This window comes from Bos indicus x Bos taurus, chromosome 2, assembly GCF_003369695.1.
Source record: "Bos indicus x Bos taurus breed Angus x Brahman F1 hybrid chromosome 2, Bos_hybrid_MaternalHap_v2.0, whole genome shotgun sequence".
Classification (NCBI taxonomy): domain Eukaryota; kingdom Metazoa; phylum Chordata; class Mammalia; order Artiodactyla; family Bovidae; genus Bos; species Bos indicus x Bos taurus.
Window position 1 is genome coordinate 96,279,563 of NC_040077.1, and position 13,361 is coordinate 96,292,923.

At 44.1% G+C, this 13,361-nt stretch overlaps 1 protein-coding gene across 1 annotated transcript; it reads right to left on the reverse strand.

Moving 5' to 3' along the window:
- Window positions 1-8,383: 8,383 nt before the first annotated feature.
- LOC113881029 (gamma-crystallin F-like) lies at window positions 8,384-11,297 on the reverse strand. The gene is made up of 3 exons (XM_027523822.1): window positions 11,289-11,297; window positions 10,967-11,209; window positions 8,384-8,722 (listed from the first exon to the last, which is right to left on the reverse strand). Exons 1-3 carry the CDS (start codon window positions 11,295-11,297, stop codon window positions 8,450-8,452), a joined length of 525 nt encoding a protein of 174 aa, XP_027379623.1. The 3' UTR covers window positions 8,384-8,449.
- Between the last annotated feature and the right edge of the window lie 2,064 nt (window positions 11,298-13,361).

Below are 13,361 nucleotides of genomic sequence, written 5' to 3' on the forward strand. Positions count from 1 at the left end.
CAAAAAATTAGTCTAGATTATTTTTTCACATGGGACCCTTTTAAATACGTGAAAATACTTACTAGTTCTTCTCCAGGTTCAACAGTCCCAGGTTCTTCACTCGTAGGAAATGGTTTTTAGACTCTAGACTCTTCACAATTCTGGTATTCTGTTTAAAAAATGTGACATCTTAGTAAAGATACCTTTATGATGTATGGCCTAGAGATGAGGAATTTGTTTGACTAGTTTGGAGAACATTAGATATATTATTTCCTGTATTCTAGGTACTATAGCTCCCTTATATACACTTATAAATACATTATTTTTAGCCAAGCTTAGAGTTTCTTGATAATTTTTAAAATTCCACAACAAGTACAAAACACTATAGTCAGGACAATAAAAAGATAAACAAAATTAACAATAATAGCTAACATCTAATGAGTTACTATATATCAGGCATTTTATAGCATTTTACTATTATTAGCCCCACTGGGCAGCTGTAAAAACTGCAGCTGAGCAGTTAAGTGCTTCCTTGATGTCTCACAACTAGTCCATGGTAATGTTAGTATCAAAGTTTGATTCCCAAAACTAGCACTTGAGAATGCAGAAGCAATACTTCAATCAGAAAACCAGCTAGATGGTTATGTGCTAAGTCTCTTCAGTCACGTCTGACTCTTTGTGACCCTATGGACTACAGCCCCCCAGGCTCCAGGCAAGAATACTGGAGTGGGTTTCCATGCCCTCCTCCAGGGAATCTTCCTAACCCAGGGATCAAACCCAGGTCTCAGTATTGCAGGCAGATTCTTTTACCTCCTGCTTCTTAAATGCATACCATGAAAATTGTGTACCATGAAGTATTGAATGGAGGTTATAATGGATGGTGAAGGGGGAAAAGAAACATTTTTAATAGAGCCTGATTAAATAAATATTAAGAGGAAGAGTTTTCAAGAATAAAAGATGCAGAAGAAGTGAGCTGTAGGATATGGAAACCATGGTGAAGAATCTGGTAAGATTTAGCTTAGAATGGACTAGTCTGATTTCAAGGAAAGAAAAGATGATGAGGTAAAATAGAATTAATCTTACTTTCCAAGCCAGGGCCCTGGGAGGTGAGGCAGGCCACACCACACTTGGCCACAGAGTCCAAGTGAGTGGGAGAGGTTACAGTTCCAAGCGGGAGTGCACTGGAACCGGTAGGATTTGGGCTCATTGGCAGTGTCCCCCCTCTTCCCTGGTGGCTCAGCTAGTAAAGAATCCACCTGCAATGCGGGAGACCTGGTTCAATCTCCAGATTGGGAAGATCTCCTGGAGAAGGGAAAGGCTACCCACTCCAGTATTCTGGCCTGGAGAATTCCATGGACTATATAGTCCACTGGGTCACAAAGAGTCCAACTTGACTGAGCGACTTTCACTTACCCTTCCGTGTGAAATGTTTGGTGGAGCTTTTCTGGAACTTTCAACAAAGCCCAAGGAGTATGAGAACAGGAACTATATTCTTGAGCTCTATCAACAGTTACCAATTCCCAGCTTTGAGACCAGCACAAGCTGGGAGGGGGAGGTTTCAGGCTGGAAGAAAAACACACTGCTCAAAACAGCCTCCAGACATAAAGCTTGGTTGTTGTTCCAAAGAGCCAAGATAGTGGCTTTAAACTGCAAGGATTGGCAGAGGAGTTGGACAAGGAGCTCTTCATTATCTTTGAATACATCTAGACTGATCTGAGACATAGTGAGACCAGTGCGATAAGAATAACCATATATGGGGGCTTCGCTGGTGGTCCAGTGGCTAAGACTCCCGAGCTCCCAGTGTAGAGCGCTCAGGTGATTTCCCTGGTTAGGGAAGCAACCTCGCATGCTGTAGCCCCTGGGCTGCAAAGAGTTGGACACGACTTAGTGACTAAATAACAGGGAACTAAGCTCTCACATGCCACAACTAAGACTCAGTGCAGCCAAATAAATAAATAAACAAATATTTTCAAAAAGAATAACTGCCTATGTCTGTAGACACCAAGAGAGGAAGAGAGAAACAGAGAGGCAGCCAGTGAGATTTGGCATAGCTGCCCCTTTTTTCTAAAAGAGATTAATCAATACTCTGGTGAAAGAACTATTCATATACAATGGTACTAGAGAAAAAATGTAAAGGAGTTGGTTCAGAAATTGTAAGCGAGTAAGTGTTGAACTTGAAGATGAAGTGAAGAAAGTATTTGAACAATGCTATAGGATCTATTTTGGGCTTCCCTGGTGGCTCAGCAGTAAAGACTTCACCTGCCAATGCAGAAGGCTCAGGAGACACAGGTTCGATCTCTGAGCCAGGGAGATCCCCTGGAGTAGGAAACAGCAACCTGCTCCAGTATCATTGCCTGGAAAACCCCATGGACAGAGGAACCTGATGGGCTACAGTCTATGGTGCAAAGAATTGGACACAACCGAGCACACACACACAAGATCTATGTTACTCATGAACTCAAAGTTTCATAAATTAGAAGTGGATCTGTTGGATGTTGAGAGATGGAAGGGTACACATAGGCTCTGTGAGAAGACACAAACAAGCACTGGATTTCTTGCTGAGAAGGGCCACAGCTGCTCAGGGGAACACAGATCATCCATCAGTCCTGTTTTCTCTTAGGAAACCACCTTCTCTTAGTGTATGCTTATGCTATGCTATGCTATACTAAGTCACTTCAGTCATGTCCAACTCTGTGTGACCCCATAGACGGCAGCCTACGAGGTTCCTCCGTCCATGGGATTTTCCAGGCAAGAATACTTGAGTGGGGTGCCACTGCCTTCTCCGTATGCTTATGCGATGTCACAAAGCTCTCAGACACTGCTATTTGAGTACAATTTACACTTAATAAGATCTTTAGCTAAGTTATAAGTTTACCTTGCCCTCATGGCTTAACTCAGTGTATTTAAAAGGTGCAAAACAATCTCAATTTGTGAGGTCAGGGAAAGGCTTTTGAACTATATCACTTCCTTCCAGTGAGCACTGGGTGGCGCTGTCACCTAGAGAAAATAAATCTAGGCAGCTGTGCACCAGGCCTAACTCTACTTACTACAGCATTGAAGTCCTTAATCTGTTAATAAATCTAAATGTGGGTGCATAGGCACCCTGGCGTTTTTAAGTCTTCATTACGATTTTCCAAATTTCCTCAGTGAACTTGTAGGTAGTGCTTTCTAGTATAATGGGCAAAAAGATAAAAGTGATATAAAACAATTGGATTCCATTTCTCTAAAAATGTTGGCATTGTTCCTACTGACTTTAATGTTTCTGGATATATCTGGTCTGAAGAACTAGCTAAAAAGTCATTATGTTTAAAATAAACAAACAAAAAACCCTTTTTATTGTTTAAAAATGTATTATTTTTAAGTGAAAGATAAAATTTAATTGTGTAAGTCACTAAACTGTTGGTGCTGTTTGTTACAGAAGTTAGCTTTCCCTGACCCACACTTTCTTCTTTGCTTCATGCCCTTAAAGCTGGGGTTCACCTTCTGCATCTACACACTCCCTTGGGCATTCTGTTCAGATTTATGACTTTCAGTACTGTATACCCACTGATGACTTGCAAACGTGCATCTCCAGCCCAGCTTCTCTCCTGAACTCCAGCCTAATATAATCAGTAACCTGGTTAATGACTCCACTTGAATGTTCACTAACAGCTCAAACTTGTCTTGCCCAAAATGGGATGCCTGATTTTCCTCCAAAGACCTGCCCCCCTGAATTTCTTCCTGTCTGGGTTGAAGGCAACTCCATTCTTCCAGTTGCTCAAACCAAACTTCTCTCTCACCTCCATGTTGAATCTAGCAAGAATTTTTGCTCTTTCTGTCTTCAGAATCTCACCACTTCTTACCTCCATAAATGCTACACCACATCCTAAGCCAGAGTCATCTCATCACTGGCATCTCTCTGCTTGCTTCCTCTTCCCTTCCTCTTTCTTTTTAAAGTTTCTTCAAATAACCTTAGCAATTAATCCTAACGGAAACAATCCCTATCTTAAAATAATGTATTCGATATTCCAGTTTTGTTTTCAGAGGGAAAAAAATGTTTTTTAAAGAAAGCTGGAAAAGCTGAGGTAAAAATAACTTAAGTTACTTAATAAATTAAGTTATTGAAATAGTTTCGATGAAAGATAATGAAAGAAAGAGTGGCGGTGAGCATGGAAAGGTTTTTAATAGCTTGTGTTGATTCTTATACGACCACCTTTTCCAGTTCAGAGGTCTAAGTGGCTGGGTAGCTGAGACCTCTTGGGGGAGAATGGGGTTACATGGGTTGTGGAAGAAGCTGTAGTGTTAGTGGTTTTTTAAAAATTTTATTTTAATTTATATATTTTTAACTGGTGCGTGGGTTTCACTGGTGGCTCAAAGGGTAAAGAATCTGCCTGCAGTGCAGGAGAACTGGGTTCAATCCCTGGGTCGGAAAGATCCCCTGGAGAAAGGAATGGCAACCCACTCCAGTATTCTTGCCTGAAGAATTCCAGGGATGGGGGAGCCTGGCGGGCTGCAGTCCACAGGGTCCCAAAGAGTTGGACACGACTGAGTAACTTTCCCTTTCGGTTTGCTTTACAGTATTGTGTTGGTTTCTGCCATGTATCGACATGAATCAGCTATGGGTCTATATATGTCCACACCCTCCCAACTTCCACCCTATCCTACCCCTCTCTGTTGTCAGAGATCACTGGATTTGAGCTCCCTGCACCATACAGAAAATTTCCATTGGCTATCTAATTTTGCATATGGTAATGCATATGTTTCAGCGCTGCTCTCTCAATTCGTCCCACCCTGTCCTTCCCTCCGGTGTCCACAAATCTGTTCTCTATGTCTGCATCTCTATTGCTGCCTTCCAGATAGATTAATCAGTATCATCTTTCTAGATTCCATATGTATGTGTTAATATATGATATTTATCTTCCTTTTTCTGACTTGCTTCACTCTGTATATTCACTTTAGGTTCATCCACCTCATTAGAATTGAGTCAGATGCATTCCTTTTTATGGGTTAGTGTTTTGTAGTAACACTTCTCCTTTATTGTCTTTTAAAAAAACATTTATTTATTTATTTGACTGCGTCAGGTCTTAGTTGCGGCATGCAGGATCTTCACTGCTTCCATCTTTTGTTGTGGCATTCAGGCTTCGTTGCCCCCTGGTATGTGGGATCTTAGTTCCCTGACCAGGCATCAAACCCATGGCCCCTGCTTTGGAAGGTGGAGTCTTAACTACTGGGCCACAAGGGAGTCCTACCTTTACTGATTTTAGTTTATGTAGATTTGAAATAGTTTTGCTTTTTCTGTTGCTCTCCTTTTATTTTTTAAAATCGTTTTCAATTTGGAACTCAGATTCTAGATGCTGGTCCTGAGCCTTCTAACGATATCACTCCCGTCCCCACCAAGGTCTGACGATTGATGCTGTTTCCCTCCCAGATCTGGCTTTTACCATCCAACTACCTTCTTTCTCTCTTACTTCTTTGGGTCTCTCATGCTTCAGTCAACTTGAATTCCCTCCTTGTTCCTCTTGTATATGTCATTCTTTCTTTCTGTGGAACATGATTACTTCATGGCATTCCCACAACATTTACATCCGTTAGGGTTTCCGAGGTAGCACAGTGGTAAAGAACCCGCCTGCTAATGCAGGAGACACAGGTTTGATCCCTGGGTTGGGAAGATCCTCTAGAGAAGGAAATGGCAACCCACTCCAGTATTCTTGCCTCGGAAATCTCATAGACAGAGGAGCTGGGTGGGCTACAGTCCATAGTGTTGCAAAGAGTTGGACACGACTGAGTGACTGAGCACTATCAAATCTATAGAACTTAATGATGGTGGTGGTAATGATGATGATGATGATAATTGCACACACTTGGTGAGCACTTACTCTGTGTCAGACACTATACTAAAGTGTTTACAGGCATCATATCATTTAACCTCACAACATACAAGGGAGACACTGTTACTGTCCCTACTGTACCAACAAGGTATACTCTGTCCAGATCCCCTCAGCCCTCTTTCCAGCTCGTGTGCTTACCTTCCAGCTTCTGCAGGCTTTGAACTAATGCTGGCCCTGATGCCTTCTGAAGATTGCCCTTCACCATCCCATAGAGTCCCAAGGCTCTGAGAGTTTTATGGCTCCCTTGCCCCATGACCAAAGACAAAGGGAATACCAGCCCCCAGATCCTTAGCCTCCAGGTGGGAGAAATTCAGAAGTACGATCCAAGCTCTGGGACACTTCAAGGGACCCAGCTGAGTTGGCTTTTTCTTCCCCATCTTGCTTCCCTACCTCCCTCACCTTTCATCCTGGGAAATAACTGCTATATAGTAAGTACTTATAATGTAAGTGTTCCTTAGTTATTATTGGGTATCCGGACCTTGTACATTAGTGTTTTCAAAGTATCAATAATAGGTTGAGGATCACCTGCAATAGAATTACTTGGGACAACTGATAAAAGGCAGATTCCTAGACCCACCCCACAGGTGAAATTTAAGGACTGCAGCGCTTGTGCATGCCATTCGTTGTGAGAGATTTAGGACTAATAACTCATTAAACTACATTTAATTCCTATGAAGTGAAAAATATTGTTACTTCCATTCTTACAAACTAGAAAAGTGAGACACGGAAATGCTAAAAGTGCTAGCTTACCCCATTGCCCACTTCTCCTCCTGCCCTCAATCTTCCCCAGCATCAGGGTCATTTCCAATCAGTCAGCTCTTCACATCAGGTAGCCAAAGTTCTGGAGCTTCAGTTGCAGCATCAGTCCTTCCAATGAATATTTAGGACTGATTTCCTTTAGGATCAACTGGTTTGAACTTCTTGCTGTCCAAAGGAGTCTTTTCCAGCACCACAATTTGAAAGCATCAGTCCTTCAGTGATCAGCCTTCTTTATAGTCTTACTCTCCCATCCATATGTTACTACTGGAAATCCATAGCTTTGACTATATGGACCTTTGTTGGCAAAGTAATGTCTCTGCTTTTTAATATGCTGTCTAGGTTGGTCATAGCTTTTCTTCCAAGGAGCAAGTGTCTTTTAACTTCATGACTGCAGTCACTGTCCGCTGTGTAGCCCAAGAAAATAAAATCTGCCACTGTTTCCACTTTTCTCCCATCTATTTCCACAAAGTGATGGGACTGGATGCCATGATCTCAGTTTTTTGAATGCTGAATTTTAAGCGAGGCTTTTCACTCTCTTCTTTCACCCTCATCAAGAGGCTCTTTAGTTCCTCTTTGCTTTCTGCCAGTAATCTTGATTCCAGCTTGTGCTTCATCCAGGCTGGCATTTTGCATGATGTAGCTTTTGAACTGTGGTGTTGGAGAAGACTCTTGAGAGTCCCTTGGACTGCAAGGAGATCAAACCAGTCCATCCTAAAGGAGATCAGTCCTGGGTGTTCATTGGAAGGACTGATGTTGAAGCTGAAACTCCAATACTTTGGCCACCTGATGCGAAGAGCTGACTCATTTGAAAAGACCCTGATGCTGGGAAAGATTGAGGGCAGGAGGAGAAGGGGATGACAGAGGATGAGATGATTGGATGGCATCACCGACTCAATGGACATGGGTTTGGGTGGACTCCGGGAGTTGGTGATGGACAGGGAGGCCTGGCGTGCTGCGATTCATGGGGTTGCAAAGAGTCGGACACGACTGAGTGACTGAACTGAACTCTGTATAGAAGTTAAATAAGCAGGGTGACAATACACAGCCCTGACGTACTCCTTTCCCAATTTTGAACCAGTCTGTTATTCCATGTTTGGTTCTAACTGTTGCTTTTGGACCCGCATACAGGTTTCTCAGGAGGCAGGTAAGGTCTTCTGGTATTCCCATCTCTTTAAGAATTTTCCACAGTTGGTTGTGATCTACACAGTCAAAGGATTTAGCGTAGTCAATGAAGCAGAAGTAGATGTTTTTCTGGGATTCTCTTGCTTTTTCTATGATCCTATGGATGTTGGTAATTTGATCTCTGGTTCCTCTGCCTTTTCTAAATCCTGCTTGTATATATGGAATTTCTCGGTTCACGTGCTGCTGAAGTCTAGCTTGAAGGATTTTGAGCATTACCTTGTTAGCATGTGAAATGAATGCAGTTGTATGGTAGTTTGAACATTCTTGGCGTTACCTTTGGGATTGGAATGAAAATTGATCTTTTCCAGTCCTGCATATTGAGTGCAGCACTTAAATAGCACCATCTTTTAGCATTTGAAATGGCTCAGCTGGAATTCCATCACCTCCACTAGCTTTGTTCATGGGAATGCTTCCTAAGCCCACTTGACTTCACACGCCAGGATGTAAGTAAATGTTTGGACCCGGACATTCTTTCCAGACTCTCTAACTGCTAGCCATGCTTTCTATTGACACGTGTAAGAAAAGCCACATTATTCCTACCTTTTATTTTGTTGAGTCCACCCAAGGAGTCTGAAAGGAAAAGAAGTCTACATAACTGCAGGAAACACACAGGAAATATTTTATTAGCTTCCAGATAGAGAAAAAGGTAGAGTAAAAATATTTCAATAGAAATCCACAGCCCTCCTCAAGGAGCCCACTCGGGCATCCACAGCCCCCCATTCGTGGTAGCGCCTGTAATCCCCCGGCCGCAGCAGGTACTGCCGCCCCCGGTAGTTGGGCATCTCATAGAGGACCCACCAGCCCTCCAGCACATTGAAGGAGTGGATCTCACTGAAGTGGAAACGCTCATGGAGCGAGGAGCAGTCCTCCGTGATCTCCACCATCTGGCCTCGATAGTCCTCTCGCTCGTAGATCCTCAGCCGGTGGGAGCTGGTCTGTGGGTTCAGCAATCAGCAGATGGGAAAAGTCAGAAAAGCTAGTCTTTAGCCACCAATCACTCACACCCCTGGGGGAATGGGCATTTAGAACTTTTTTTCTATATCAAAGATGACAAAAAGACAGCTAACACCAGAGTCAACTGTATACAGTTGGGTCCACTGCCCACTGCAAAACTGAAGACAGTGCCATTCACACAGATGAACACAGATTAGCATCATTTTATATTGCAAATTTTACTTATTAAAATAACTGAAGTTGTTCTGGTTTGCCATTCAAAAAAAAAAAAAGATATGTGGGACTTCCCTGATGGTCCAGTGGTTAAGACTCCACCCGTCCAATGAAATGGGTGTGGGTTTGGTCCCTGGCTGGGGAACTAATATCCCACATGCTGTGGGGTGTGGCCAAAATAAAAAGGATATGCATGGTGCTCCCTAGAGTTTTCTAGGACCACAACCTACATGAACCATATTTAGCACCTATTTAGTACCATTTTTAAGCAGCAATTTTATATATAATTTTTGTTCTCTCCTTTATAAAGACCATTGACTTACAGTGGCCTGGAGTTCTCCTTGGAGGATATAAAAATAATTAGATTTTAAAATTAAAAGGCAAATATATCCCTGGCAAAAGGCATTATTTTGGATCTCAGTAGCTTTAGAAGAGGCTGGGGAGAGAGGAAGCAGAATTGCTTTCCCCAGAGTAAGACATAGATTGGTAGCAGTTCAGACCAGACATCTCCTAATCCCTTCCTTTCTGCTTTGAGTCCTGCTTTTCTGAAGTCCTAAAAAGCAAGAGCCATCGTAATGGTTAGGTTTCAGTCCTCAGCTCTAACATATGATCCAGGAAAATACTTTAAGGTTATTGATAAAAACAGAAGCTCAAAATTATGAGGCAGGCCTGTCTAGATCAATAGATTATAAGACGTTTAGGAAAATGGAAGGGAGGCTGTTAGTCCTGGGTGAATCCTGTCTGTCTCTTTGGAGCACTTGGCTTTTATCTGCTCGTTTCTTCCCGACAGGTACGTATTTAGTCTTCCTTCTTCCACCATCAAACCCTCCTTAGCAAAGGTTCTCATAAACAATTCATTCTGAGGCATAAAAAAAACCACTAATAAGGCATCTTCCATGGTTTGCAAAGGGTTCACATGTCCGTTACCTAATTTCGATCTTCACAACAGCCTGACACACGTGGAGCAACCATTCTGTCTGCTTTTATGAGAAACTAATGACTAGAGCTTTCAGGCTGTAATCAGAAGAGTCAGGACTGGAAGGTGGAAGCCGAGATTTCCAGGCTTCTAATGCCAGTCTAGGTTCTATCAAAGCATTAAATCCTCTGAGGGTCTTTCAAAGTTACCCAAAATGGTACATTTTCCACAGAACGCTGTCATAGTCAAATTATAGCATCCCTAACTGTGGAATTCCAGGCTGCTTGGGCTTTATTTGGATAGCAGTGGCTTTGCAGGGGCTCCTGGAGTCACATTGCTGGTCAGTTGTTTTGCTGAATCAAAAAGCAGGACTTGAGAGACCCTGGTTGTTCAAAGTAGTCAATATCTGGAGGGCGAAGGGTGGCTTGCCAGGTACCAGGCAATCTCCTATCCACCTCATCTCAGCTCTATGAATTAGCCGCCCTGCTGCTGCTGCTAAGTCACTTCAGTCGTGTCCTACTCTGTGCGACCCCATAGACGGCAGCCAACCAGGCTCCCCCGTCCCCGGGATTCTCCAGGCAAGAACACTGGAGTGGGTTGCCATTTCCTTCTCCAATGCATGAAAATGAAAAGTGAAAGGGAAGTTGCTCAGTCGTGTCCGACTCTTAGCGACCCCACGGACTGCAACCTACCAGGCTCCTCCATCCATGGGATTTTCCAGGCAAGAGTACTGGAGTGGGATGCCATTGCCTTCTCCAATTAGCCGCCCCAGTAGCCCCATTTTACAGGTGAGGAAAGACAGAAATAGCCCAGGGACTAGCCTAAGACCACTGGAGTGTGAGGAGTTCATCACCTGTGGCATAGACACTCTGAACAAATACCATGCCACTTTTTCCCAGTAGAGGTGAGTTTAATATTAGCAAAGAAAAATACAATCTCAGTTAAGAGCATTGTATTCTCAATTAAGAGATATTATAAAGGAAAATAGAACCCGGTTAGAACCAGCAAAGGAAGGCCACCGTCCTACATTCTGACCACAGCTCTGGGGCATCGGTGTGACCCGAGGCCACGGCAGGCCCAGGGGGACCGGACTCACGTGGGGGATGAGGCGGCAGGAGCGAATGGAGTCGTTGAGGCCCATCCACTGCTGGTAGTCGGGGTAGTCACCGCGCCGCAGGAAGTACTGGGGGCCCTGGAAGTTGGGCTGCTCGTAGATCATCCAGCAGCCACTGTCCACGCGGATGGAGTTGCAGCGGCTGAAGTAAGGCTGCAGGTTGGAGTGGTCGCTGCTGCACTCATAGTGGCGGCCCTGGAAGCCCCGGTCCTCGTAGAAGGTGATCTGCAAGGAAGGGAAGGAGAGGCTCAGAGGCCTGGCCTCCAGCCGGGCTGCGGGCCCCTCCCGCCGGCGCGGGGCTCACCTTCCCCATGGCTGCTGGACGCGGGGATGGAGTTCAGTGCGGTGGGGCCGGCGCGCGCTCTATATAGCGGGAGGGCTGCTGCGTTGGCAGGAACAACACAAAAGGGGCCCCCGGGTGAGGAGGATTTCCTTTCTGTCTCTTTTCTATATAATGACGGCGGGGGTGGGGTGGGGGACTTACTGTATGTTTTCTCTTAGACTCTCCAGAGCTTTCGAACTGATGACCCGCGTAAAACTGTCACTTGGTGCCTCTGGGGCCTTTAAATGAAGCCTATTCAGGAGATGGGAAGCGAGCAAAAGCGCTTAACTGTGTTAACACTTGTAATGAAATATTTTATTTATCTTTTAAGTATTCTAAGTGATCTCTTTTTGAGGAACTGACACGGGGTTGTGACCGGGTCAGAGGTCAGGATGGGGCCCAGCGGGAGGCGTCTAGATGAGAGCTTTTCCTTGGTGTGAGGATGTGGGACACAGACACCTGTCTTCTGCACAGGACGGTTGAAGGAGGATGGGATTTTCCCCTGAGAGAACTTTCTCCCATCCTCACGGCTCAGGAGCGGATGCAGTAGACATTACACCGGAGGTAGACAGGTGGTAGGCGCTGGACCCCAGGAAGCCCTGTTCATGCACCTGGCTCAGCTCTGCTCCCTGGAGACTGAGTGGACCACGGTCACCTCCAGACGCAGCCAGTGTCTCCCGGAAGCTCCCAACTCTGGAGTTCATGAGGCAACTCATGGTGGTTATTATTTAACTAACTTTTTAATTAACCAATAATTTTGCAAATTAGGGGCTAAGCCTAATTATTCTGTTGTTGTTGTCAGTGCCCAAGTCATGTCTGACTCTTTGCCACCCATTAACTGCAGCATGCCAGGCTTTCCTGTCCCTCCTCATCTCCTGGAGTTTGCCCAAGTTCATGTCCATTAAATCAGTGATGCCATCCAACCATCTCATCCTCCATCGTCCCCTTCTCCTCCTGCCCTCAATCTTTCCCAGCATCAGGATTTTTCTAATGAGTGGGCTCTTTGCATGAGGTGGCCAAAGTATTGGAGTTTCAGCTTCAACATCAGTCCTTCTGATGAGTATTCAGGATTGATTTTCTTTAGGATGGACTGGTTTGATCTCCTTGTAGTCTAAGGGACTCCCAAGAGTCTTCTCCAGCACCACAGTTCAAAAGCATCAATTATTCAGTGGTCTGACTTCTTTATGGTCCAACTCTCACATCTGTACAAGACTACTGGAAAGACCATAGCCTTGACTAATTAGTTCTAGCTGCTTGCAATTTCAAGGTTATATGCAAATATAACAGATTTACAATCTTACAATCTTGCAAAGACTCTCCCTTCTCTACCTCCCCTGGCTCCTGGGCAAGCCTGGTTGCTCTCTGGTTAATATTCTGGTTCCACAGGCTGGAATCTTCTTTCCTTCCCTTAAACCCCTCCCACCCCACCTCCACCAGCTTCTTCTGGTGCTCCCCTCTTAGAACAGATTTTCTCAACCTCATACTGTTGTGACAGTTTGGGTCAAAAAAATCTCAATTGTGGAGGTCTGTCCGCTGTATTTGAGGATGTTGAACAGCATCCCTGGTCTCAATCTTCTACATGCTATTAGCATCACCCTCATGGTTATGGCAACAAAAATGTCTCCAGATATTGTCATATGTCCCCTGGGGGAGCAAAATCAACCCTGGATGCAAACCACTGCTTTAGAAGGATCTTGTCCTCAACTATATGCAACTGTGATACATCCTGTTTCATTCCTCAGTCTGGATTCTTGTTACTTAAGCCTAAAGCCAAAAAACTGTTTGCCTTGAAAATTTTTATTTGAAACACATATGTTTATTAAGACTTTCCCACATTGTTTCTTTCAAAAATTCTAATTTTATAGAAATGTGAAAACTATAGAGAAGAAGAAAGGAGGAAAAAATTAAAATCATAGGACCATATTTTAAAAATCACTGTCAGGACTTCCTTGGAGGTCCAGTGGTCAAGACTCAGTGCTTCTAATGCAGGGTTCAATCCCTGGTTGGAGAACTAAGATCCCACATGCCTCAAGTTGTGACCAAAATCAAAAAACA